Source organism: Pangasianodon hypophthalmus, chromosome 23, assembly GCF_027358585.1.
Source record: "Pangasianodon hypophthalmus isolate fPanHyp1 chromosome 23, fPanHyp1.pri, whole genome shotgun sequence".
NCBI classification, from domain to species: Eukaryota; Metazoa; Chordata; class Actinopteri; order Siluriformes; family Pangasiidae; genus Pangasianodon; species Pangasianodon hypophthalmus.
The window spans coordinates 9,875,263-9,901,364 of NC_069732.1; the positions used below are offsets into that span (position 1 = coordinate 9,875,263).

The window sequence follows — 26,102 nt, forward strand, 5'->3', positions numbered from 1 at the left end:
GTAACAGTTCAGCCATTGTAATTGTGTAATTGTGTACTGCATTGCCAGTGTATAGCACGGAGAGGCCGGAGGAAGAACAGCATACCTAAGCCCTCGCAAAAAACGTAAGACTTTGTCATTTTGGAAAATGCTGTGAATATGTCTTTTGGTTGCACTGTAACCATGGAAACAATGCTTGACTTGAGGAGAAAAATAAGATTTTATTCAAAGAACACACAAACACACACACGTACGCACATTTTCATACCAAAAATCTTGTTTTGTCTTCTTTTACCAGTGACCTGATTTGAGCCTATGACTTGAGCATACTTTGGGCTTGCATGCAGTTAATGCTTTAAACAGGTATTTCTGTTGCCATGGCAATAGCTGGACGACTAGGACATCGGCTAATTCTGCTTCTCTCAGATCCCACGAATGTGGCAAATGCTGTACTATGGTCCATTTTCTGCCATAATGATGAAAGCTACAGGATGGCACAATTACCCTCCCCTTATTAATTTTTCACTAATCTTTATTCTTTTTTGGAGATGAGGATCGCTGTGGTTTAAGTCTTTGGCTTACGTCAGAGTGCTTTAACGATTTGGACAAGGTTGCTATATGGCCAAGAGGAGACACATACAGGGGGAATAGCTTCTAACCCTTAAATGATGGGTGTGTAGACACAGTCATTCAAAGGGAGGGGAAGAAAGCAAAAGTGAGAGACATGCAGCAGCTCTCTATGCACATTGTTCCTATGAGGCTGCACCAGTGCCCACGCTGTTCCTCCCACATCATCATCTTAGCACATGCAACGCTAAATTCTCTCCTCCTTTCCTCTCTCCTCACTCTCTCTCTAGATATAGCCATCTCTTTCAACCTTTCTCTCAGCCTCCCTCCCTCACTTCCTTATCTCTCTCTTGCTGTCCTCCCCTGAATTATTTCACTTCAGGGTTTCCTGATGTATGCTGTAGCTATATGCCTTGTAGAAAACATAGGACCTTGAATCTGTCTCTTAAATGAAACACACATCTTTAATGCTTTAATAAAGTTGCAATTCTGTGTCTAGCAAACAAAAGATTGCTGACTATCAGAATATTTTGAGGTTATGTTGTAAAATAGAATTGGATGAATAGTTATACAAGCCTTTTTTTCTAGTTTTCTAGTTTCTAGCCAGCATACACAAAGAGAAAGAAATAGAAAAATAGAAAAGCACAGATTAATGAAAGAGGCAAATAATGCTGCTTTCATACTGTCATTCCACAGCTTCAGCTAAAGGTCAGGAAACTTTCTGTCCTTAATTTCTCCCTCACTTTTTTGCTGTGTGTTATACATTTTTGCTGGTATGTCCATCTTCCCCATGCTTCATGCTGTGCCTTGTGTTTTTGGTAGCTTGTGTGTCTGACCTTTTTCCACTTTGCACAGTGCAGATGCAGGGAGTGATGCATGCATGTGTGTTAATCGAGTTGTTAACGCGTTCCTGTGTTCTTTAATTCATATCATATTGCCGTGAGTGGGGAAACCCCAGTAGCCTTGTCTCCCAAGCTGTAGAAGATCTACCTACCAGGATGTAGAGCCTTGCTGCATACATACAGTTGTTTGGAATGGATTCACTTCTGTTCTACAGGCTGATCCTCGTCTTCCACCAGCAGAATATCTATATGTAAGTCTAAGAGCAGAGCTTGGTGGTGTGCTGGTAAGGCAGGGACTTACAATCAAAGCCTGCACAACTGACATCTCTTGTGAGCAGTACCGTTTGCTGTTCTTGAAAAGGAGTCCCTTGGGGATGCAGTTGACTGCATTTCTGGAGGAAGAGAATAGAGTGAATGTATGAAAGTGATCACTTTTATTTGAAATGCCATACTGACTGAGTCAGGCTCCTCTCTGGTCCTCTGAGCACTCTGACTCACTTCTCGACATACTGTATATCTTACCCTTCTGTATTGGTGATGGTCAATCATTCATCTTAATATTTATAATACATTTATCTTTATTTCATTAACAAATTGCACCAATATGTTATATAACTTGGAGAACGCTATTTTGTTGTAGTGTAAACCTGTATATGGCTAGAATAACAGTAAAACTCACTACTCTCTACTTTACTCTGATAAAGTAGAGATAATACTTTATCCTGGTCAGGGTGAATCCTGTCACAGGTACGCAAGGCATGACATGGGAATACACTCTGGATGAGACATGAGTCCATCGCATACAAGAGGCATAAAATCAGAAGACATGGATCAATGCATCAATTTAAAAGGCAATGATTTAAATGAATCAAGATAGCAATCATAAATCAATTATTACCAATTATAATTTATGATAAATTGCTTATTATTGAAAAAGGACAGACAACTTGTATGTAAAAAAATAATCAGTATTTTAAAACTGAGGTGTAAATTGGCTAGCAAGGTGCTCATGCCAGAAATCTGTGAAATATTCCTGGGTATGTAGTACATATTTGGATAAAAGTATCTGACAATTAAGTAAATGTAAGTACACTGAACAGACAATTGTAATGCAAAGAGTGTTGAGAAAGTAGCTTCATTTTATATGATACTGCTCAATCCCGGGGAAAACACTGAAGTTGCACAAACAGAATTAATTCCATCTGGGCCACAGAGCTACACAGAAGTGTGCATCTAAATATTTTATGTTTCTCAATGCGTCTGTAAAACATCTCCTTTTTTTAACCCACAATACCACAGCACAGTTGAATGCTTGACTGGTCAGTCTGTGTTGATTAATTTTCTGTAACAGCAGCTCTGACAGTAGTTCTGGCTGCAAGGTTTATATTAATGTGCTCACTCTGATATGTTATCATTTCTATAATAACAGTTTACTATGGTGAACACTACATTAGTGGATTTAAAAACACCTGTGTAATTGTTGATTTGGTGAAGCTTTCTATGAGGAGATATTTATGTAGCATTTTTGTTCACAGATGTTCAAAAAAAGGCATGTCATTCATTAGCTAATAGCTGTGGTATAAGAGGAATAAAGAAATAAGAGGACATGCTGTTATGGGAAAATAACAAACTTCTGGGGCTCTCCGGTTCACACTGGGCTGAAGCACGCCATACACACCAATAATTGTTGATTATTTTACTACAACAGCATACTCCGTCAATATATAAGTTTGTGTGTGTATGTGTGCGTGTGTGCGTGTGTGTGTGTATGTGTGTGTGTGTGTGGACTGCAGAATAGCCAGTGTGATCTGTCTGAGGCAGTATCCTTCATTTCAAGATACTGAAGTCCTCTACTCAATTAAAGAGACTCAAGAGCCCAACCCAAGTTCACCCACTGAATCCATCTTTACCAAAATCTCTCTGCCAAACTCACTGATCTCCGCCAAAGTCTTTGAGACCAATCGGCACTATAATATTTGGAATGATTCAGTTCGATTAGAGCCATGTCTCAACACAGAGACTCTTGGAATCTTGGAGGCCTCAACTCTACTAAGACTGTTAAGGAATTATAGTGTTATGTCTGAGCTGGCAGATAATAAAGTTATTGTAGTGCTTTAAAAAGCAGGTATGCTATCACTGTCTCTGCAGTGTATTAGGCTTCAGCTGCTACCATCGCTGTCCCAAATGTACGATTGATCATATAAATCCATTGTGGGTCTGATATGTAACTACAGCACAATCCAGTGTAGCAGTGACTTAGCGAGCTCGGAGCTCCCTCATCATGTACTCTGGAGAGAACGAGAAAGGCACTGGCCTCATTTTATAATGGCTTGTCTGTCAAGCTGTGGTGTGATCACACGTGCCTGCTCTTGCGGGTGGTGGCTTCACACACAGTGAGGGAGGATGGATTTTTCCCTCCGCTGTAGAGATTCAGCTGTCATCCTACATCCCTGACGCCCTCTATTGCTTCTGGCCAACTGTAGGTGGTGTGTTTTTGGGGTGATGGTGCAGTGCAGTGGAATCAGCTACTGAGTGAAGTCTACACTCAGGCACTTACATTTTATGATTTTAATATACTTAAATCCTGAGATTAAATAAAATTTTATTGAAATCGAATGGGGTTACATAAAAAATGTACTACACACTGCATATATATAAATCATTGCTCCAGTCTCAATATTCTGCATGAATATTTTCCATATTTTCAGTTAGGGATGGTAATAATAATATTTATTTAAGGAACTGACATTGAGGCAGGACAAGAAGCACTGAATCTTATGGCATTATAATCCTGTGTAGCATACGGTGTGAGATTCCACTGATCAAATCTCTCTAACCGGGCTGGTTGTGAATTTATGAGTATATTGTCTACAGAGCTTGGGACAGCGTCCCATGGCATTGCACTGTCTCTATGATTTGTTTTTAATAGAACCCATTTTGAGGCTTGGGTGAATGAAGCCCTTAGTCTCTATGGGCTTGAGAAGTGGGTCCTCATTTCTGCCAGTGCCTCAGAAATCAATAGTGGACATTCAGTTATTTACTATTACTTACAAAAGGATCAAAAGAAGCTCTTCTTTTTAATGCTGTTGGAGGAGTTGAATCCTGTGGGGTTGCCAGATTGAATAAAATTATTAACTTTTAGATGCTTAATTAAATCTAAACTCTTGTTTGCCATGACCAAACATCTATAACAGCAAGCATCTCTGCTCAGTGTTACATTCCTGGAGATATAAATATTTATTTAAGATGACCCAAGAGTACTGTAGATGAAGTGACCTGAGGAGAGAACAGGCTTGTGCTTGATTTTCCTCATAAAAGCTATTAAAACGAGAGGCAACAGAATAGCTGAATGTCAGCGATGCTGTCAAAATACTCCATTACACAGCAACGTCAACATAACAGCACCATAAAAGCATCATTTCACTCATTCATACAGTCATCTTCAGCAGCTTTATCTGGTCAGGTGGACCAATACAATACAATACAATACAATACAATACAAGCAGGAATAGGATATAGATGGCACCACATGGATTTCCTAAAGATTTGCACTTCCGAAAAAACAGTTCATATCCAAATCTCACTCTAGCTTCAGTGTATAATCTCACCTGGAAACTGTAGACTTGTACCCAAGAACTGCTGCTGTAATCATAAAGACTATGATGGTCATATTGAACATCCTTTCAGCACACTTAGTACTGTTTTGACTTTAGGCCGTAATTGCGGAAGAGAAATGATTTTTATCATTGTCATGATCCGGTATCATAGAGAAGAAGATGGGTTCCTTTCTGTGTCTGGTTCCTCTCAAAGTGTTTCTTCCTTGTGAGTTTTTCCTTGCCACTTTCACATCTGTCTTACTCATTAAAGATCTTTTTTATAATGTCTATTGTCAAAGATCCTATAGAAATAATACTGAAGAAGAAATACTGAATAATCACAATAAAATCCATATACTGTATATACACACTTGCCTTACCCAAATAATCCAAGCAGAGGACTGTTGTACAAATGTACATACATATCCAATTCACATCAGTTGAAGGACTTTGGAAAGGTCAGACAAAATCCTCCCCTTCTTATGGGAGAGCTGTGGCTGTCTGAGTGATTAAGCTTTTTTATGCTTTGCCAATATTATTGGTTATTGTAATGCACTGGCACTGAGGTAGGATAACTCAAATGAAACAGGGTTCGATATAATTTTGCTTTCTTCCTAATTAACACCAACTGTTGTTTTGCGCAATGAGAGGAAATCTGCCCCAGGATCTAAAATCTGGAAATCTGAAATTGGGGAAATCTGATGCTAAGTCACTTGAAATGCACAAATTAAGTCATTAAAATTAAGATTCTACAATATAGCAGTTGCCTTACTCCATACAGAAAGCCACCTGTGCTCGGCACCAAAGTACCAATATTCAGTTATTGTCTTTCACTAATGCTCCACGTTTTTATTACAGTTGTATCCCTAATTCACAGCAGGTCTGAGTCTGTCCCCGGCTGGAGATTTTTGGTGCAGTCAGACCTCCTGATTGAAATTTAAGCCAGTCAGAGCACATATCAGAGCGAATGTATATCAAACATTTGATTTTTTTCTCAACATAACTTTGGACATGACAGCGTGATAATATACACGAGTCACTGATTCAAACTGAATGGGTCCTGTCAGCAGCCAATGAAAATTGAGAGCACAAAATAGTAAATGGAGGAAGCAAAAGAAGAACTCAGATGGATAGTGTGTGTGAATTGTGGTTGTTATTCCACAATTCTCAGTCACTCACACTATTTCCCACAGTCTTTAAATAATAATCCACCAGAATTAGTTGGTTACGCTATGATGTCCAGCCTGATAATAAAGGGGTGTAATGAAACGTTACCATCTGTATCTGTTTAATCCTTCAAATATCCATGTTTCTGTCTGTATTTGGCTTTAAATCCAAAATCTCAACTAGAGATAGAGTGCAAGGGATTGTTTTAAAATCCTGCTTCCAGTTATTACGTTTGATTACACCCCCTGTTGAATTGAGTTGGTTTCGTTTACCAAAGTATGAACAAACCACCACAACCCCGACCATGCAGTTGCTAAGGATGCAGTAAATGCATCATGCAGATCTGCATGTTCATGATAACATGACGCATTCCACAGGATCCCAGTCCCAGTGCACTAGAAATCCCTGAGTAGTGTGCCACTTGTTCATTAGAACACATTATCAGTTCATTACGAATATTGTATCTGTATTCGGCTACATCCCTAGTTTGTAAACTATTAGAGAGTGCAACTTGATATTAGGATTTCAATACTGTGCATGTGATTAGATTTTAATTGTGTTAAACTGAATAACAATTTATAGCAATTGTATATTCTTTGCCTTTTTAATTTTTTTTGAGCAGACCCATTCTGATCTTTGTTTAGAGCATGTAAAAAGCCGCACATTGCACACACGCTTGCTCCACACTGAGGCACTCTGGTGAGGTTTATGTATGCAAGGAATTGCTACATTTTTGATGCAGTATAGGAGGAGTTTGACTCAGAGTCTCTCTGACCTACTTCAGCTGCAACAGATTCTCATGTTCTCAGTGTGCTTTTGAAACAGCCATTTTGGTACAAAAGGGATTTCTTTTATATGTCTATGTATGCGTGCGTGTGTGTGTTTGTATGTGTGTGCATGAGAGACAATGAGAAAAGGAGGGAGTGCGTAGAGGGAGAAAAAGACTGGGGCTGGACAATGATTTGTCAGACCAGGCAAGGGCACAAAGATGACCACATTTGCTTTTAAAAAAAAAAAGCTGAAGGGGGAGAAAATACTGAGCAGTGAGCAGTTCTGCTGATCTTTAACAGGCAGAATCAGCACAAAAACTGTGACCATGTTAGCCTTTACAGGGATTTTCAACAAAACAGAAAAAGCCCTCATTACAGAAAAGTCTCTCTCTCTCTCTCTCTCTCTCTCTCTCACCATAGCAATGCTCTGTCTGACATCAGCTCCCCAACTGACACCATTTTGTCCATTTCTTCTTACTGCCGAATTTCTTTGGTGATGTATAACGGTTACATTTACATGTATGTGCATTGGCATAATATACCACACTGACCAAAAACTGTGAGGTATAGTTCATGTTACAGATTTCAAATGATTTATAAATAATTGCGAGTTTGGTAACAGTGGCATCCAAGTAATATTTTGAAGCCAAATAATGCAGGACACAAATGCTGTTCTCTCCTTTTGTTAAATAAGGATGTATTTAATATATTTTCTGAGACTGGCATCATTTAAAAGACATTATACCACAGTGCCGTTGTATTCTTATGAGTTGTCAGAAGATGTTGATTAATTTTTCTATAACAGCATCTGAAAATAGAAAGGCAATTCTCAGGTTTATTTTAATGTGCTCCTTCTAACATGTTATCATTTCCATAGTAATGAATGGATTAAAAATTGTGTGCAGTTGTTGATATGGTGAAACTTACCATGAGGAGATGTACATTTGGCAGTTTTAAAGGAGTCTCCAGTGTCAGTGCTTTGTAACAATCAGAGGTAAATCTGTAACTTGTTAAGTTTTCCAACACTGGAAAGTCTTCAGAATGGAATCTTCAGGTTTTTTTTTTGTTTTTTTTTTGGTAACATGAAAAACTGCATTTTTTGTTTTATTAACTTTATTAAGAAAAAAGAGTGTCTGCTGAGGGAACAACTGTTTATAGCTCTATAATGTAAGTGCTATAAGCAAAACAAGAACCAACTTGTTTCTAACGACAAATAGTTAAAAAGTATGTTTTATTTTCAGTAAATTACAGTTTTCATTGTTGACATATTGCTGTGGTATACGAGGAATAAAACGCTTTGGGGAAAGCTTTCATACAAAAATCATACCACCCTGTCATTGATTATTTTCCTATAACAGCACAATGCCATTATATTTTATTCCTTACTTAAAAACACAAACATAGAACATCAACTATTCTAAAATAAGGCTAACCTGCTCAAATAATGTTTGCAAATTTCTATACTCTGACAGGAATTACAAGCTCCTTGTTGTTATGGTAACAATGGATACCATAAGCTGGATATGAATGGATTTATGCATAAATTGTGCATAAGAGCGTTCACACAAGAAATTTAGTATTCATTAAAATCCCATAAATTCGGGAAAATGTTTGTATTCTAATTCTGCTACTGTGTGTAAATGTAAATGTAAATCTCGATTTGATCGACTTCAAATCATATAGTCATATAATTAGCATGGATTATTGCACTTTTATATGTGGAATATACTGTTGAGTTTAAATTACTTATTTTTATTATGTTTATAGGCTGGTGAATGTTTAGCAGGCGCCCTTATCACTAAATGCAAATGAGCTGTGTCAGGAACACGTTTCGCATGTTATGGTGAGCAACATCCACACGCACGTACAAAGAAAAGCAGCCTTTTTGAAACTTTTGTAAATCCGCTAGGAAAGTTTACACACAGTTTTACTAAAAGATTGATAAATGAGGCCCAATGACACTAAATGGTGCTCTGAGTTTTTAAATAGGAATACATTCTCCTGGGTTGACAAAAGTCTCTCCTGTAATCACAGTGCAGTAAGTTAATGACATACAAAAACAGCCATGTGGCATTTCATTTGCAGGTGTCTGTCACACACGATCCAGCCACCTGGCCAGTGGTTTGTTCCGTGCTGTGTGCATTGATGAGTGATTGCTCAAGCTCATTGCTGGCTCCTCCACTTGCTGTAAAAATGTGCAGACTGATGAATCTCTGTTCTGGTGGCTTTGTGCCACACAATCAGAGCTGGCCAGTGGCACTCAAAGCTCTCCATCTCTGAACAGGCTCTCCAGCCGTGCACACCACAATGCCTCTGCATAATTTCGCACTCCACTGCATCAGTGAGCAAGGTTTCGTCACTGTAGGTTTGCATCTGTTAACCACCACTATGTGCACTGCTGACATAAAGTGTGGAGAAAAATTCCTGTACTGTCTCAAGACTGGAGCAGAGGCCAATCGACAAACAAGACCTGTACGAAGAAAGGCCACTCATGCTAGGTCAGTCATAAAAAAAATGATTATTTCTGGCTGAACTTTTTACCCTTTGCAACTAGATCCAAGTCTAATCTTGACATTACATTGTTTCATATGGCTGTTTTATGCTCTGGAGGCATTTTGCTGACATGTTTTGAATCCACTTGTCCTCTTAGAGAGAAGGATCACTGCAAATCAATGCAAAGTTCTTCTGACTGATAACCTTTAGCCTATGATGAAATATTTCTGATGGGGTTGGTGTCTTCCAGGACAACAGTGCTCTTATTGATAGGGCATGAGAGCTCACTGAATAGTTTGATGAGTATGAAAATGATGTTGAATCATATGCTATGGCCTTCACAGTCAACCCAATTGAACATCTATGAGAGATTTTGCACTGACATACCAGACAGGTCTTTCTTCCACTATCATCAACACACCGACTGAAGGAATATCTTTTGGAAGAATGGTGGTCATCTTTCCAGCACAGTTCCAGAGACTTGTAGAATCTGTTACAAAGCACATTGAAGCTGTTCTGGTGGCTTGTGGTGGCCCAGTCAGTCTCATGCATACACATGAGAATTATCATATATATATATATATATATATATATATATATATATATATATATATATACACACACATGTCAGTCTCATTATGTCTTTACAATACACATCGCAACACTTGCATTAATAATTGTTAACAGTGGTTACCATTGTATGATATACTGAGTGAAAACTGAGTGTTTGCCCATGTATTAGCTTTACAGTCCATCCTATAGAGATATGTGGATAGAGAATGTCTTGTCACTGGGCTCAGTGGCCATGGGTGCAGTCTGTAATGTAGCCATGCCACTCAGCTGTCCGCCCATTGTGCTGCCCTGTGTCCCATGCAGGCAGCTTGATGAATGGCACCCATTACTCCAGAAATTATGTGCTTGCAGGCCTGAGGTTTTCACTGGCTCAAGCATCTGACCAGTCTGGTGAAACTGCTTTATAAATACACAGCTTACTCAAACCATCGGTAGCATCAAGCATCTCCCAGAATTGTAGCATTCACATTAAGATGCCTAGTACTGCTTGAGAAACATGCTTCTATCATAGAGTTAACTGATTTTCATAATGAAAATCTGCTGTACATATTTCTGTGTTGAAAATATCTAAATGCTTAATGGACTCCATTATATCAGTGGGTGTAATGAGAAATAAATGGGAAAAATACAGACACTAAGGAGACTAAGCCTGTGAAATGGGGTTTCATGACAGAAATGGAGTGGTAGTGTGAGTAATTACTTCCTAACACAGCTAGAGATCAGCACTGCCAACAGAACGTAACCTTCCACAAGGAATCAAATAGAAATTAGTACATAGCACTTACTTGATCAAGATTCAACCAATGTATCTTCCTATCAATCCCCAGGAGTTTGTGCACGTGTTTGCACTGCTTTGGCACCCCAGCAAAGAAAATCCCTTCCCAAAGAAGGGTCTGGAAGCTGGAGTTGGCCAGCACCGATTTTCATGCTCTGTTCTCTGCTTGATGTTCTGAATGCTAGGATTGGTGGTAATGAGATCAGAATGGTTGAATGAATGTATTAACTGGCTAATCACAAAATTATTCAATCATTTTTCTCATGTAAGAGGATGGATTGAAGATTATTAAATGCTGAGCTGCTTTATGCTACTACATACAATGTGATCATAGCCACAAAAAATAAATGGAAATACATTTGCTTCAGACTTTTGTGTAGCATCTCAGAGAAGCAAGGGACCAGGTCAATGGTTGGGTTGATGGAATTAGAGGTTGCGCCACATTGGAAATCTCCAAAGGGCCAAACAAAGCCAAGGAAGTGCTGCTTACCCATTTCTGCCTGTTATCCTGGCCTGAATTTACACCACACACTGCATCACCACAATTATCCAAAATGGCAGTAATTACCCCTGCCTCCCTCCTTGACTCTCCAGAGGAGGCATCCTGGGGAGAATGGAGGACCTCGGGCCAACAAATAATTAACTTGATAATGACCTCGCTTTCCTCAGCCCATTCCTCATATCCTCTCATCCCTCCATGTTTCCACTAATTATGTAGATACTACACACTGTATTGTTCTCCATTATCCATTTTCATATGACTATACTGATCATATTGTGAGTTTCTGTATAATGTATAAACAATTTCATATATGAAAAGCACTTTCATATGTGAAATATCCCCATATGTTTTGGTTTATGATTCCATGTGCCTTTGTTTCTGTTTTAGTCCTGCCTCCTCCACTGTCCTGTTATTCGTTTGTTTCCCAGTTGTGGTCACCTCTGCTGTGTTAGTCATTGATTAGTTTGGCTAGGTATACCATGTTGTGCCAATGTATCATCACTCTTATCATGTATTTTGTCATTAAGTACAAGCCTTTTGTTCACTCAGGCAGAGACAGGACTAAAACTAAAACCTGGCATGATGAAAACACATGGAGAGCCAAAACCAAAACACATGAAAGTGATCTTTTTTGTGCTGGGAACCGCAACACTGACCAAAAGGGGGAGTTTGTGGCGGTGCATTTCAGCCAGGTATTCCTTTGGTGTATTCCTGCATTGAGCCCAGTGTTGCCTTTTAATAGTTTTCCTTTCTAATGTTCTCTACTGACATTTAATGTAATCATATCATATCTGCCATGATTATTTTTATGTTCATAGCCAGTCTCAATGCAAAGCAGTAAAAGCTGTTAACCATCTCTGACCTTTGCAGTCACCTTATAAAGCCTTGCTGTTTAGAAGGGAACCGTTTGGCACTTTCACAGCCAATTTGGACTGATCATGGGATCTATGGTTCTCATCTTTTGTAAATCCTTGGCAATCTGATGATAATCTGGGTCTGGTGGTGCCACTGCACTAAATTAAGCTTGTCCAGCTGTGATCACATAATCAGGGCCAACTAACTGGCAGAGCAAAAACTAGGCAGGGTGTCAAATGAATTTTGTAGCTCACTAGCCATTGTGGCCAGTTGTTTTCTAAATTTAGTAGCCAGTCAGGATCTTCACTAGCCAGAATATTAAAACCCTTTAACATAATATTAAAACTCATGTACCATTAAAATTTATAAAATGCAAATCAATTAAATTGTTAATTACCAATGTCATGTTTGTAATAAAAAATATAACAATTCATTATTGCTGGTACACTGTGTACGTATCAGTGTGTGCAATTTTCAGTCTTTATAAACTGGACGCTATGTTCAGAAAACAGAGGACAGTCTCCAATCACAATTGATGTGTATTTTTCCCACTGATTGAATTGTTAAACTTGGGCAAAAATCTATTGGTGTAGGAAAAACACATAAGAATCAGTTAATTAGCCAACTAATGTAGACTAGTTAGTCATTGAACCTACTTGTAGGCTAAATAATGCGACATAACATAATTTCTCAATTTCTGTCTAACGGACATCTGTCACTGGATATACACTGTTTTTTCTTACTTTTTTCCAAGCAGTGCCCTGAATGAAAAGCAGCTAACTAACAAAGTTTTCTATCAATGGCAAATTTTACCCATATTTCATGGGTGTTCATTTTAAGCCTTGCACATAGAGCGTACTACTTAATTTTTTGTTGCACCTGCAGAAATTAATCTGCAGATTAATTTGTGTGAGAGTTTCAGCAACAGACGTGTCTGGAGACTTCAGATCTTCATGTATTGAGCACTCAGAGATCAATACCTCATTATAGTCAGATGTCAGTCGGTCTATGTAAAGCCTTAGGATTCATTGGATAACACAAGGTTTATCCTGAATCTCCTCACTGATGCTTAGTCAATGCAGCCTCTCCAGTCAGGCCTCTGGGGCCTGCTCTACAAATGTTACCAAAGGGCATCAAGGCTACTCAGTTCAGTTTCATACACTGCACACATGTGAATATCTCCATGCCAAAATCCCAATAGCAAGCACAGTGGAGGATTTCGCTCACAAACATCCGAAAGCCCAGGCCAAGTGTCTTGGGGTTCTAAAAATCAAGGTTGATTTGTTCGCATGAGTGGATTCATGGAGTCTGTAAGCACAGTGATGGAAATGACTTTTACTGAGCTCTTATTTTCTTTATTCTAGGTCTTTTGTATTGTAATATGCTAGAAGTGTGATGGCACAGTACATTAAATCTGATTCAAATGTTTCACTTAAAGATACTTTTCAGCCGAGATGTCACTTGTAAAGGAAATTCCTCATTATAGTCCTTACAAAGAAGCTTATTTACAGCATATCCGTGTTAACTTCAGGGTGTGACGGCCTTTTTTATCTCATCAACATATCTGCCTTTCCTATATGGCATTATGTTGAGAGCACAATGGTTCAGTCTGTGAGCACAAATCCTTCTGCTCTTACACAGATTTCTTTTATTCTTACTCAAAAATGTATCGCCTATGTGTATAGAGTTCTGCCAAAACTGTTATATAAGTAGAAAGGATTACAGAAGAAAAAAAAACTAAATCTATTTAATTAAAAAAGGAAGCAAAGATTCACAAAATGATATAAAAAGTAAAATCAGCTTTTTGGAAAGTGTACTAAGGAGATCAAGATTTTTTTTTAATTATTCAGTTTACTTTCTGGTGTTTGTATTTTTACATTTATTTATAAAATTTTTAAAAATTTTGATACTCAAAAATTTGCTTAATGAAAATACAAAAATACAAAGAAAATACAAAAATAGATGGATCAGTCATGTCATCACTTATTGTAAAACACAATTTTATTCATTTATCTACGTTTTAAAAAAGACTAGCTTGACAAGCCTTGCTTGAATGAAATATGGCATACAGAGAAAGACAGGCGCTAACCGCTTTCATGCATCATCAAAATCAAATTTTATTGGTTACACACACACCCATACGCAGTACGACGTGCAGTGAAATGCTTTTTATGACTGTCCGTGACATAAAATAGAATTTACATAACCCAGAATTACTTGTATACAAGTAGAAAAGAAAAAATCTAAAAATATAATATAAGGGATATAAATGATCGATAGCAGCAGTAACAGTACAGACTATATGTGGAATAAATTGAAGATATGTGCAGTTTTATGTGCAAAACAGTGCTGTGCAACATTGGGCTGAGGTAGTTGCAGTGAAATTGCTAACTTATATAATAAATATTTTTAAATATGGGGTAATACAGGTGTATTAACATGAACGTAGGGGGTGTGGGTGTTGTGCAAACAGATCCAAGTTCTAGTCATAGGTGTTGTCCAGGTTGAGGGCCCGAATGGCCTGTGGGAAAAAGCTCCTTCTCATTCGGTCTGTGTTGGCCTTCAGGGAGCGGAAGCGCTTCCCTGACCACAACAGAGAGAAACCATTGTTTGGATGGCTGAGGTACTTCACTATCTTTCTGGCCTTGGTCCAGAACTGCTTGCTGCAGATAGACTGCATGTCAGGGAGCTCAGTACAGAGGTTGCTCACCACCCTCTGGAGAGCCTGTCTGTCCTGCTTGGTGCTGTTCCCAAACCAGGCTGTGATGCTTCCCATCAGGATGCTCTCGATGGTGCAGGTGTAAAAGTTCCTTAGCACTTTAGAGGCCTTCTTCACCAGGGTGCTAATGGGCCATGATCCATCTTGATCATGGATGTAGTATTTCCTGCTTACGTTGGATCACGTTACTGATTGGCCGGTGATGCCAAAACACGCCACTTTTGAGCTATAATCACTTTCTGCCAGGGAATCTTATTCGCAATAGGCCGGTGTAGCTCCCAGCTAATCAGAAGCTACACCTAATAGCATTGGAAACTGGGTTCAATCAGGTGGAATCAGGTGTGGCTTCTGCTTGGTTGGAATGAAAACCACACCAGCCCTTTGGAGTTAAGACTGGTCACCCCTGCTTTACATAGTCTGCAGAACACTAAATATAAGAAAAGCAAATTTATAAATGAGTAGTATACAGGAAATTTGAGAGTGTGTCTAAATCAATTCCATCCCCAAGCACGTTAGAATTGAGTGAAAATAACACCATGCTATTATGCTTGCCCACCTGGACTGCTATACTATACTCTTTCCAATTTTCATTAGCACTCCCCCAATGGAATTAAGCAGCTCCTAACCTCTATACAATTAAATTTCAGGTGGTAAACATTTCAAGTATGCTTTATTTGGAAATAATCATTAGCAACCAGAAGGCACTGAATCTCCTGCAGCAAATACATTTAAAATAGGTATCTCAGGAAGTAAAGGTGTAGATGTATCCTTTAATGTCCAGCATCATTATAAAATGTCCTAGAACAAACATCTTAGAGAACACATTCAACAATATGTAAACATATACCCGTTCTACTGAAATTTATCAGAAATTGAAATCACAGTTCCGTACTCTACAAACTTCTCCCTATAAAAAAAATCCTGATTTTTCCTGCTGGACAGCTTTTGGCCTGTCATATGTGCTGACCTTTTTTGTTTAGTCTAATTTTGTACATGCCATTACCAAACTCCCTGTGTGAAAAACAGATTGCGTGTGACAGGCTGATCCCCATTTGCGGCTTCTCTCTCTCTCTCTCTCTCTCTCTCATTCTCTGAGCCTCAGGTTGCTTATTTGAGTGCAGTAATTTGCCATTGACTGGAGACAGGTGCAGCTGCGGCCATCGTCACCTTTAACAAAGCATTTCATCTTGGTTAGCTAGCCTTGATTATTCTTTTTGTAACCACAATGTCATTTTAGGACTGACCATTTTATGCTGCCAAGGATGTCCATAGAAAATAGTCCCATTAATAATCCTTAGCCTTCTGTCTTCTAGAAGTCACTGAGTACCACTATTACGAAACTGAGCAATTAACGTGTTCTCTCACATACATATTTCCCTCCAGACCCGAACAGCTAAATAAGCAATTCAATTTTGTTAATGTGATTTGCCATGTTATGAAATACTGTAAACAATATGTGGAGTTTTGCACAGTATTATTGCTCATTTAACGCTATTGAGCTGTGATCAATATGCAAAATGCACAAATCCTGTCCTAGTTCTAGCTAACAGTGTTGCGTTAAATATAGTCGCACTAGAGAAAAGAAAAAAAGGTTAAAGCATTAAAGAGCTTCCTTTCAAGGTTCTATGTAGAATTATACATCAAAGTGTTTCCCTATAAGAGACGGCTCCAAGTAGAACCCATAGAACCATATAAATACACTATTTTATACTATTGAAGAATAATAATAAAGACAATAACACTAAAATAACATATGGAATTGTGCGAAGTGTTAAAAAAGGTGTTACACAATCCAAACTATTTTATATTTTAAATTCTTAACAGAATCCCTGATTAAGCTTTGCACACTCTTGGGACTTTCTCAACCAATTTCATGAGGCGCATCACCTAGGAGTTTTTTTTTTTTTTCAAAGTTCCCAAATTTGTTGGCTGCTTCGCATAAGTCCTACATGAAAACTCTGTTAATCTTAAGACTTTAATATAGTAGGGTATAAACTCTGAATCCAATGAAGAACAGTTTTTCTTTCATAATTTATAAAAAGCTAACCAAGACTAATGATATTTTTAGCTGTCTGAAAAATCCTCATGTAATAATATTTGATTTTGTTTTTTGCTTAATCATATTGTTAAGATGACATTAAATTCAAATGGTAACTTTGTAAAGCAATTAATGACTAATACCTGATAAAGTTTCAGTGTTATTCCCACTATCACTTTAAGTACGTAATCATAATTGTTGCTTATATATATATATATATATATATATATATATATATATATATATATATATGAATGAAGTAAACAGGTCCATGTACTCCAAATACTGGACCCTTCTATAAGGGTAGTGACTTGTATATTATAAGCTTTTGCTTCCTGAAGTAACTTTTAAATACCTTCTAGTTAATAGCTCTATGATTGTGAGCTCCAACTATGGCTAAATATAATTGTTGACGCTGGCCTTGGCTCCTTCTGCATTTAGTGCTCAAATTGCAAAGCTGATTTCCATGGCAACGTAGTCAGATCCTGCTAGTCTGATTCAGGATACGTTACCTTACAAGGAAAATGACCACATGTGTTTGACAGCACTCAGAAAAAGCCTATTCATTTCAGAGCAAATGCTAGCACTATAATGGTATGGCTATCCTTTCAGGCTTTTGAACACCATGCTTTTTGTTCATTGACTGGACTCTAGTGGAGCTTAATTCCAGGAAGTATACGTAATACAGGGCTTGTTCTTGGCATGCCATCAGAATTTACATGAATACTACTCCAGTTCCATGAAAATCAGCGACTGAATTTCAGTGCCATTACCATGGGGATCATTACAACTATACACACTCAAAAGCAAAGATTTTATTCTATATGGCCTAAAGTATGTGGACACATGACCATGTCCCTCATATGTGTGTTTTCCACAACTTTTGTCACAAATTTTGATTGCCTTGAATGTCTTTGTATACTGTAGCATTACAATTTCCCTTAACTGAAACTAATAGGCCCAAACCTACAATGCTCCTGTGCACAAAATGAGGTCCATAAAGACATGGTTTGCCAAAGTAAGTTTAAAAGCACTCAAGTGCTCTGCACAGAGCTCTGAAATTAACCTCATTGAACACCTTGAACACAGTGCGTTTGTGGCTGCAAGAGTAGAGGCTCTTATAGCAGCTAGTTACTCAATATCAATGCCATGCCTTTGGAACAGGCTGATCAACAAGCACATATGGGTGTTATGGTCAGGCATGCACATACTTTTGCTCATATAGTGTATTTCATTTCATTATTTTAATCATGACAGTGTAATGTTTTTGTCATGTTCAACATTTCATTCAGTGATGTTCACACATTCACCAATCCATTCAATCTCCCACTGCGTAAATTTACTGACCTAAGAATTTATGATCAGGTATTTATAGTTATATTAAACACTGTTGCATAGGACATGAGAACTTCTAATCAACTCCCTAGAACATCTTTACTGTGCTATGTTTAGGAGCATTTTTTTTAAATATGAATAAAGGTATTTGTAATGATATTTTATCAATTGTGTTTTTGCAACAAAATAGGCACGTATCTATATCAAAGCACAAAAACAAATGACTTCTTTTTTAACTTTGTTTATGGACCATCACTGTTTAAAACAACATTGATTTAGGTAAAAAGAAAAAAAAAGAGGCAACTATTTCTTATTTCAATCATTGAGTTTTTTACAGGGTGAATACAGGAAGAATGTGCAAATAAGATACTTTAAAAGCCAGCCTTATTTATGAAAATGAGCACCATCATTTCAATTCTGTTTCATCACATCATTTCCTTTTATATCCACTTACATATTTGACATTTCTATTTCTGACACAAAATCACCCTGACTAGTGTGGGTGAGGATGGGTATGTTGTCATCACTCAATGTTTGGTGGTAACAGGCTATCAGCATGGCTTAACACATATATAGTGGTTTTGGAAAGAATAATGGCAACTCAGTGGTAATTCAGGCTTGAGTACAGTGAAGAAGTGCCTTGGTGTTTTAACATGTAATAATAAAACTTTTGCAGTAGCAGTTCTAGACCATTTGACTGAGACATCAGCTTGGGCCAGCTGTTGTTCATGCAAACATAATACATTAATGTTGACATTTTCTAGATAACACCATTAAGTATGATCCTAGTAAATCATGACCGTAGTATTATAAGCTTCTATCTGCATGAAGATATATTTTGATATACAGTGCACCAAAGTATTAATATACCAGCTAGCAAAACTCTAAGATACTGCAATCCACACTTGCAGTTCAGCAAGGAGCATGTGTTAATGCTACTTCAAATTTATTTTAGATCAAAATCTTAGACAATTAGAAAGTGGATTTGTGAGCAGTGGTCAAATACAGATAGAACTGTATTATTCTGTAATCTCAAATACTTTGGTTTTATAGGTTGCCTTCTGACTGTTTCCCAGGAAGCAATCCATTAGTTTCAATAAATAATAAATGGTATATACTGAGCAGAGATAGGCAATTTAAATCTATTAAGACCACATTATGGGTGGCACTGTGTTGCAGCAGGTAATGTTGAGCCTTACAGCTACAGGGTCCCTGGTTCACTTCTGAGCTTAGGCTCCTATCTGTATAGAGGTTTGCATGTTCTTCAAGTGTTTGTGTGGGTTTCCTTCCACCTCCCAAAAACATGTCTGTAGGTGGTTCAGTAACTCTAAATTGCCCCTAGGCGTGAATGAGTGTGTTTGAATGTGTAATAGCTGGTTAGGATATACCACTTATTTTTCCTAAGTGACTGTCGCTTTGTGAACACAAATTAGCAAACCTAAATTGTATATGCAATGTTCAGTGTCATATATATATATATATATATATGTATATATATATATATATATATATGTGTGTGTGTGTGTGTGTATGTATGTTGTTTATACATATATTTATATGTAGATGTTTATGAGGGACCTATTTGGAAATGCTGTTTAAAAGTTTGCTATTCAACAACAAATGTAATATTTTTGACATGGTAGACGTTGCCACTACTATAAATGTAAACTAATTAATGAACATAAACATTACTATGATTATGAACATGAATATGCCCCCTCAGAATTGCAGTTTTATCTGAAGATTAGCATAAACTCACAAGAGTACTGCCTATTTAGCTTGTTATTTAGCAAGCTAGTTGTCATGCTAACTCAATTAACAACAGTCCACAAGTTATGTGTTCATTTAACCACTAAATCCAAACTGATGAGTAAATTAACTTATTTAACATTGTGTTGCTTTCAAACATATTTGACATGTCAGTTAATTAAAAACATGGGATGTTTTTAAAGCTAAATTTATGTGCTATCTAGCTGGTTTATGGGTTAGCATGTTACCTTAAATCTGGTTTATGGGGTTGCCTGCTACTATAAATTTGGTCTATGTGCTTGCCTGCTATTTTAATGCTGGTTTGTGGGTTAGTCTAGGGCTTCTAATGACCTATATTAAGCTGATCTAAACTTATGAACTATGAATTTGAACCATCTTGGAATGGCCCAATTAGCCAATCAGCTGCTTCTCTTATGAACCATTCATTGTCCACTATCTTGGAAAAAAAACTGACTTGTACATCATTTGGTGTGAGATATGTTTGGATGGCATGGAAGCATAGGACAGGACCTGAAACTAGTAGGTAACCTGAAAGCTAGTACGTAATTGTGACTGTATCGGTTTTGCATGAATGTTGTATCAATGTTTCTTTTTTTTTCCTAGCAAAATGGCCTTAATGGTCAAATGTCAATGAAGTAAAGCAAGGTTGAAAGTCAGGATTTACAGCTTGATGTCAAGTGTCTCAGTTTATGTCCAGGAGTCAATAATCAACCTTTTGTAAGTGTTTTGTAAGGGTTTACCAGGATCTGCATGTCTTTACAAACAGAGCAAATCAGACCAAAACTGGTAGGAGAGTCATATTGCAATCAATAGACCTTACTCCATCTTTGCCTTTCTCAAGCATTTCTTCAGAGCCATGGTGTGTTGCTATGGTGACATGAAAAAGGGCTGCACACTGCAGCAGTGAGTTGGTTCTTTTGGACAAAACATTGTGTTTGACACATTCAGAAAAAAGAATATCCAGAGATCCTTTGATTTACATATAATGCTGTGTTCTCATGCATTCTTCCATGATTTATCACAAATATAAAATGCAGTTATTATATGTTGGTTCACACATTAATTGTCTTTGTATAAAGAATGTTAGTCAGTGTAACTCTGCTGAGTGATGAGCAAAACAAGAACTGACAACGAGTAGTAGTGCACGCTCCGAACAACCGTTCAGATCAAACCAGAAGAAATCATCGCCAATCATTTTGACTGGTGACATATTTTTGTCATTTTCATCCTGACTCATCATGTCTTTCTTTTTCCCCCCTTTTCAGTGTGACAATGCAAAGGGATTAAGGGCCTTCTTCGACGCAATCTGCTATGGTCCCAAACATTTAATGATCTTTGGAGGAGTGTGTCCTTCAGTGACATCTATTATTGCTGAGTCATTAGAGGGGTGGAACCTGGTGCAGGTAAGACCAATAGACATTTTATTAATATTGCAAGTAATAAGAGAGGGAGACTTTGTTACAGCATTTCCACAACAGGCTTTCCACTGCACAACAGTTATGGCCTGTACTGTCCATTGAAGTTAGAGCTTTCTTGCAGGTCAGCTCATATAATTTTAGCTACATTTCTACCAGCATTAGTCTCACAGTCTGTCTATGTGTAACAAAGGGGATTCAGAAGGAGAATTAGGATCCATATGCATGAGATTAAAATATGGGGGAAAAAAGCCAATGGTCAGAGTAATCTTCAAGGCAGGCAGAGCTAACAACACACAGACCCTACACAAACATTACAGAGTTACTGAGATATAGTGTTTATATATAGTAGAAACAGGAAGTGCAGCAAGATGTGAATGACTAATTGAGCTAGTATTCAGGGGACAGTGACCCCTGCTGGAAGGGAGGGGTATTGCTGGGAGTTGTTGTGACACCATGGCATATATAATGCAGTTTCAATTGTTGTTTGTGGGGGTGAAAGTGGAATGGTGACTGAATCCCACCCCAGAAGCAACGCATTTGCTTTTGTAATGACATACATGTGAAATGTGAAAAGCCAGCAGACATTTCCCAACAAGAGCAATTAGTTCTTTATAAATAATTTCACTTAGGCTTTTTGCAAGGCTTTTGTTGGCTTTATGCTCACTATTCTCAGAAAACACCTCTATCTTAAAGCCTTTGAAGTTGGATTTAACAAAAGTCTTTGATCTTGAAATGAGGGGTTTCTCCAGTGTTTCTCCATAAACCCCACCTGCAAGTGCCAGAAAGTGTTCTGACTGGGATCACACACCCACACACCTACACACACACACACACTCACACACACACATATTAGTATTATTACATATATAGGTTAAGAATACACACATAGTTGAAAGTAAAGTGATTGAGAAATATATTTTGGCTGATTAATTGATTGATTGGTTGGACAGTGCGTTCATGCTGGGTACTGGAGAAGAGGGTGGTCTCTTAATAATCTATCATCTTGATTAATTTTACATTAAGCTCAGCAGAGTAGATCTCTAATTACCATCCTTTAATCCATTAATTCCAGAGAAACATTAGCCAACCTCATTGAAACTGAGCATCAAACTCGTGATAGTGTAACCTACCTGTATTTTTAGTTAAGGAATACATTTGAGAGAATGCGAAATAGAAAGTTGATGGGTCAAGGATTTCAGATTTAATGAAGAACATTTAAGAAAGGCATGTGAAAGAAGAGAATCTTACTATGTTATATATACTGTGAGCTGCATAGATAACCCTTGGGTAAACTTGGGTCAAATCAAATGTTGTTCTTGTCCAGTCAGTTTCCTGTTACCTGACTATCCCCTAGGCCAAATGATGATCTTCTCCTCTGGCCGTATGTCTGTGAAAACTGCAATTGAACACAGCATTTGAACAGCTACGGCCAACTTTTACCCACATGCATAAAAGAAAAATATTTTACCATATCAGGGGGTAGACTGGCAGTAGTCTGCCAGTAGTCTGTATTCTTAACCACAGAAAGAATGTAAAAATGGTCACTTCTCCATTCACATGCTACTGTACTTAAATAGTATGAGCATCAGTACCTATAGCAGAATATTGCTTTGAAACACAATTGAGTATTATAGTACACAATTTGAAACAAACTGGCCTAGACACCATTTTCATGCTAGTGAATCTGTATAAATGGCCTTCTTAGCAATTTTGTGACCAAATATAAGCTTAAGTAGATGATCAAAAAAGAGATGGTATGTGTATACAATCTTGAGAGCTGTTTTCTTGCTTTGCTTACTTCTGCTTTTTTTTTCTAATCAGAGAACAGTAAATCAGAGAGAAAAAAAAAATCCCACTGGCCTCTGATGCTGATTCAACACAATTCACTTGGCCCTGTGGGTGCAGACAGGGGCAAACTTGCCAAAATTAAAGGTGAAAATTATAGGTGATGGTGGCCAAGCCATTTGACAGTCGGCCTGATGATTCCAACTATAATGAAATTGTTTCCTGTGCAATTTTTACGATATACATTGCATGTACGTAGTGCTACATGAGTTTGAGAGTGTGCAAATCATCTCACATCTGTTACTTTGGGCTTTAAAAGAGTTTAAATTAAAAGTAAATCCCACTCTGATTCTACAAAACTGATAATGTTTCATTCTCCTGAGAAATACTATTAGTATTTCACATTTTAATATCTATTACAATTTGTTATTCATACCACTACACTTGGTCTTTATGTGCTATGATAAGCACATTGCATGTTCCTAATGTTCCCAGTTAATTCAAAGCTTCTAGTAGCATGGTCCTAGAGGATCCTACTTTAATTGGATTCATAGTTATTGATATTGGCAGAGAGAGAATCAGAGAAATAGGTGTTGTTGCATTAAAAAGTGGTATGTAGCAGAATGCGCAATAGACAATACATCTGTTGCGACCAAGCCTGTGTGGTTAATGCTGGCAAAGTGAGGGTATTGTATAAATTACATGCTGAGATAAAACAAATTAGGCCTGTGTTGTTGTCACCGATATAAAACAACCATCTATTTAACTGCCACAATTCTGTCATTAACCATCATGTCAGGGGTATTTATCATGTTCATCGTGGGTCATTCCACTTTATCGGGTCAGTCATTTTATCAATGCATGTCAGGTGATGATTAGTTTGTAAAGTGTAGTGCTGTGCAGCCTTCGAACAGTTTTCTTTAACTGTTTCTTTAACTCTATCTGTCTATCTATCTATCTATCTATCTATCTAGCCTGCCATTCCTAAAAATGTTCCCTTAAATGGTGCTGAAGGCTTGATGGGAATGATTTATGGATTTATGCTCCTTTATCATCTCTGGTCTCTGTAATTATTCTAAGCTGAGTGAGATCCAAGCACTATTGCACCCTAAGCCTGACAGGATCTCACCTGCTCCCCGATGTTCGTCATACACCATCGTGATGTCTGACGTCAGCTGCAAGAGTGAGAAGATCAGCTAGCTTCAGTGTGATTCCTATGCAGCTGCATGTAGAGCAGCTGCTGTACTTACTGAAGAGTAAATGGATTGTTTTTCTCCTTTTTTACATTGCCTGATGTCAGGAGCATTTCACATATTTGTGTCTCATTTTAGCACCAAAACAAGCCTTAAAGAAAATGAGGTGGCTGTGTGATAAGGAGAGAGCAATCACCGTAGAATAATAGAGATGACATACCTAGAAATGACAGACTGTCAGTGAAGTGATACATGATGACACAGACTGACTACCGGTTTATTTAAGGAACAGTAAGGAATATATTTGTGTGTGTGTGAGTGTGTGTGTTCCACTTAATTTTAGAATTGATGCAGTTGTATCATCTCTACCTCATTACTTTATGGAATAATTGTTCTAAAATAGGTTTAAAAATGGGGCCCTAAAATCTTTGGCAAAGAACGTTTGAAGGAGAACTGATCCAAGTGTGATCTATTATGGATCTCAATGGACCAAAATGTGTTTTATAGCTTTTCTAGATGGGCACTGGCTCACTGACTACTTGCAATAACATTGTTAACCATTAGAAGTCTTTAGTATGGCATTAAAACTGACCACAACTCAACCATTAGCAATTTAGATTTTTTCCAGACTTCCTGTATGTCCTACACTGCTATTTAAATATATTCTTGCTTTAGTAAGCTAGAAATTTAATTGTGAGATAGCATAATATGGAAGACATCCTTCATGGATAGTAACCACTGATTTAGTAAATGTGTGTGAACTTGACAACAGTTACAAAAAAGTCCAAATTGATTTATTAACAGGAGTCCAAGCTGATTTCATCTACAGAGATTTGCTTTCAAATGAGCAAAATAATATGTCAGTTTTGAATGTTTGACTTAATTAACATACTATACACTGTGTTGCATTAATACGTAAAAGTGCCAAATATACAGTTTTGACTGTGCAAATATGTTAATTATGTGATTTAACAAAGCTGTACTGCATTCAGGAATGGCAGTTGCATTTGTAAATCAATCAAGGTACTACACACAAAGAAAAAGGGTTCTTCAAGGTTTTTTTTTTTTTGTTGGGATATTTAAAGGTTCTTAGCTTCCGAAAAGGAAGCCTTTAAGTGTTCCCCCAACTAAAAAAAAACCCTAAGGGTAATAGATTTGACTTTTTTCCGAGAATATACATTTGTTAAATTCCATTTCTGTTACTTGAAGTCGAAATAAAACCCAAAACTCATAATGATAAGCACATTTATCTCAAAGCTGCTGTAGTATCTTATAATAATTATTTGGTTTCTCAAAATTATGATTTATTATTAGTAAGTTGCTTTTTTTATTTAAAATCTGGCATACTTCTGATGCCAACAGCTGTCAACACAGCCCATAGGTTTTCTTTACATTTGAACAGAACATGCATTCATGATGGCACTAATTTATTTTTCATACTTACTCTTTATTGTACTTTGAGTTTTTTTTTTCTCACCACTGTAAATCATCATTATACTTAACATGTAATCATCCATCGCAGGGCACCATGTACACTCACAATCACACCTATTTTATCTTAGCCAGTCAAACTACTGGCATGTTTTTAGTAGGTGGGAAAAAACCACATGGACACAAGCAGAACATGCACAAAAATTCTGCACAGACAGTAATGTGATTTCCGAATGGAGCTGTGTGGAAGAAATGCTACCCACTGCACCACCACGATTCAGCAGATTGAACAGG

The 26,102-nt window shown here is 37.5% G+C and overlaps 1 protein-coding gene across 1 annotated transcript in view; it reads left to right on the top strand.

Annotated features, from left to right (window-relative positions):
- The window catches only part of gabbr2 (gamma-aminobutyric acid (GABA) B receptor, 2), a 181,354-nt gene that overhangs the window by 22,179 nt on the left and 133,073 nt on the right, over positions 1-26,102 (top strand). The window contains exon 2 of the mRNA XM_026929439.3: positions 21,247-21,384. Within this exon, the coding sequence (XP_026785240.2) occupies positions 21,247-21,384 (138 nt within the window). The remainder of the gene's footprint in view (positions 1-21,246; positions 21,385-26,102) is intronic.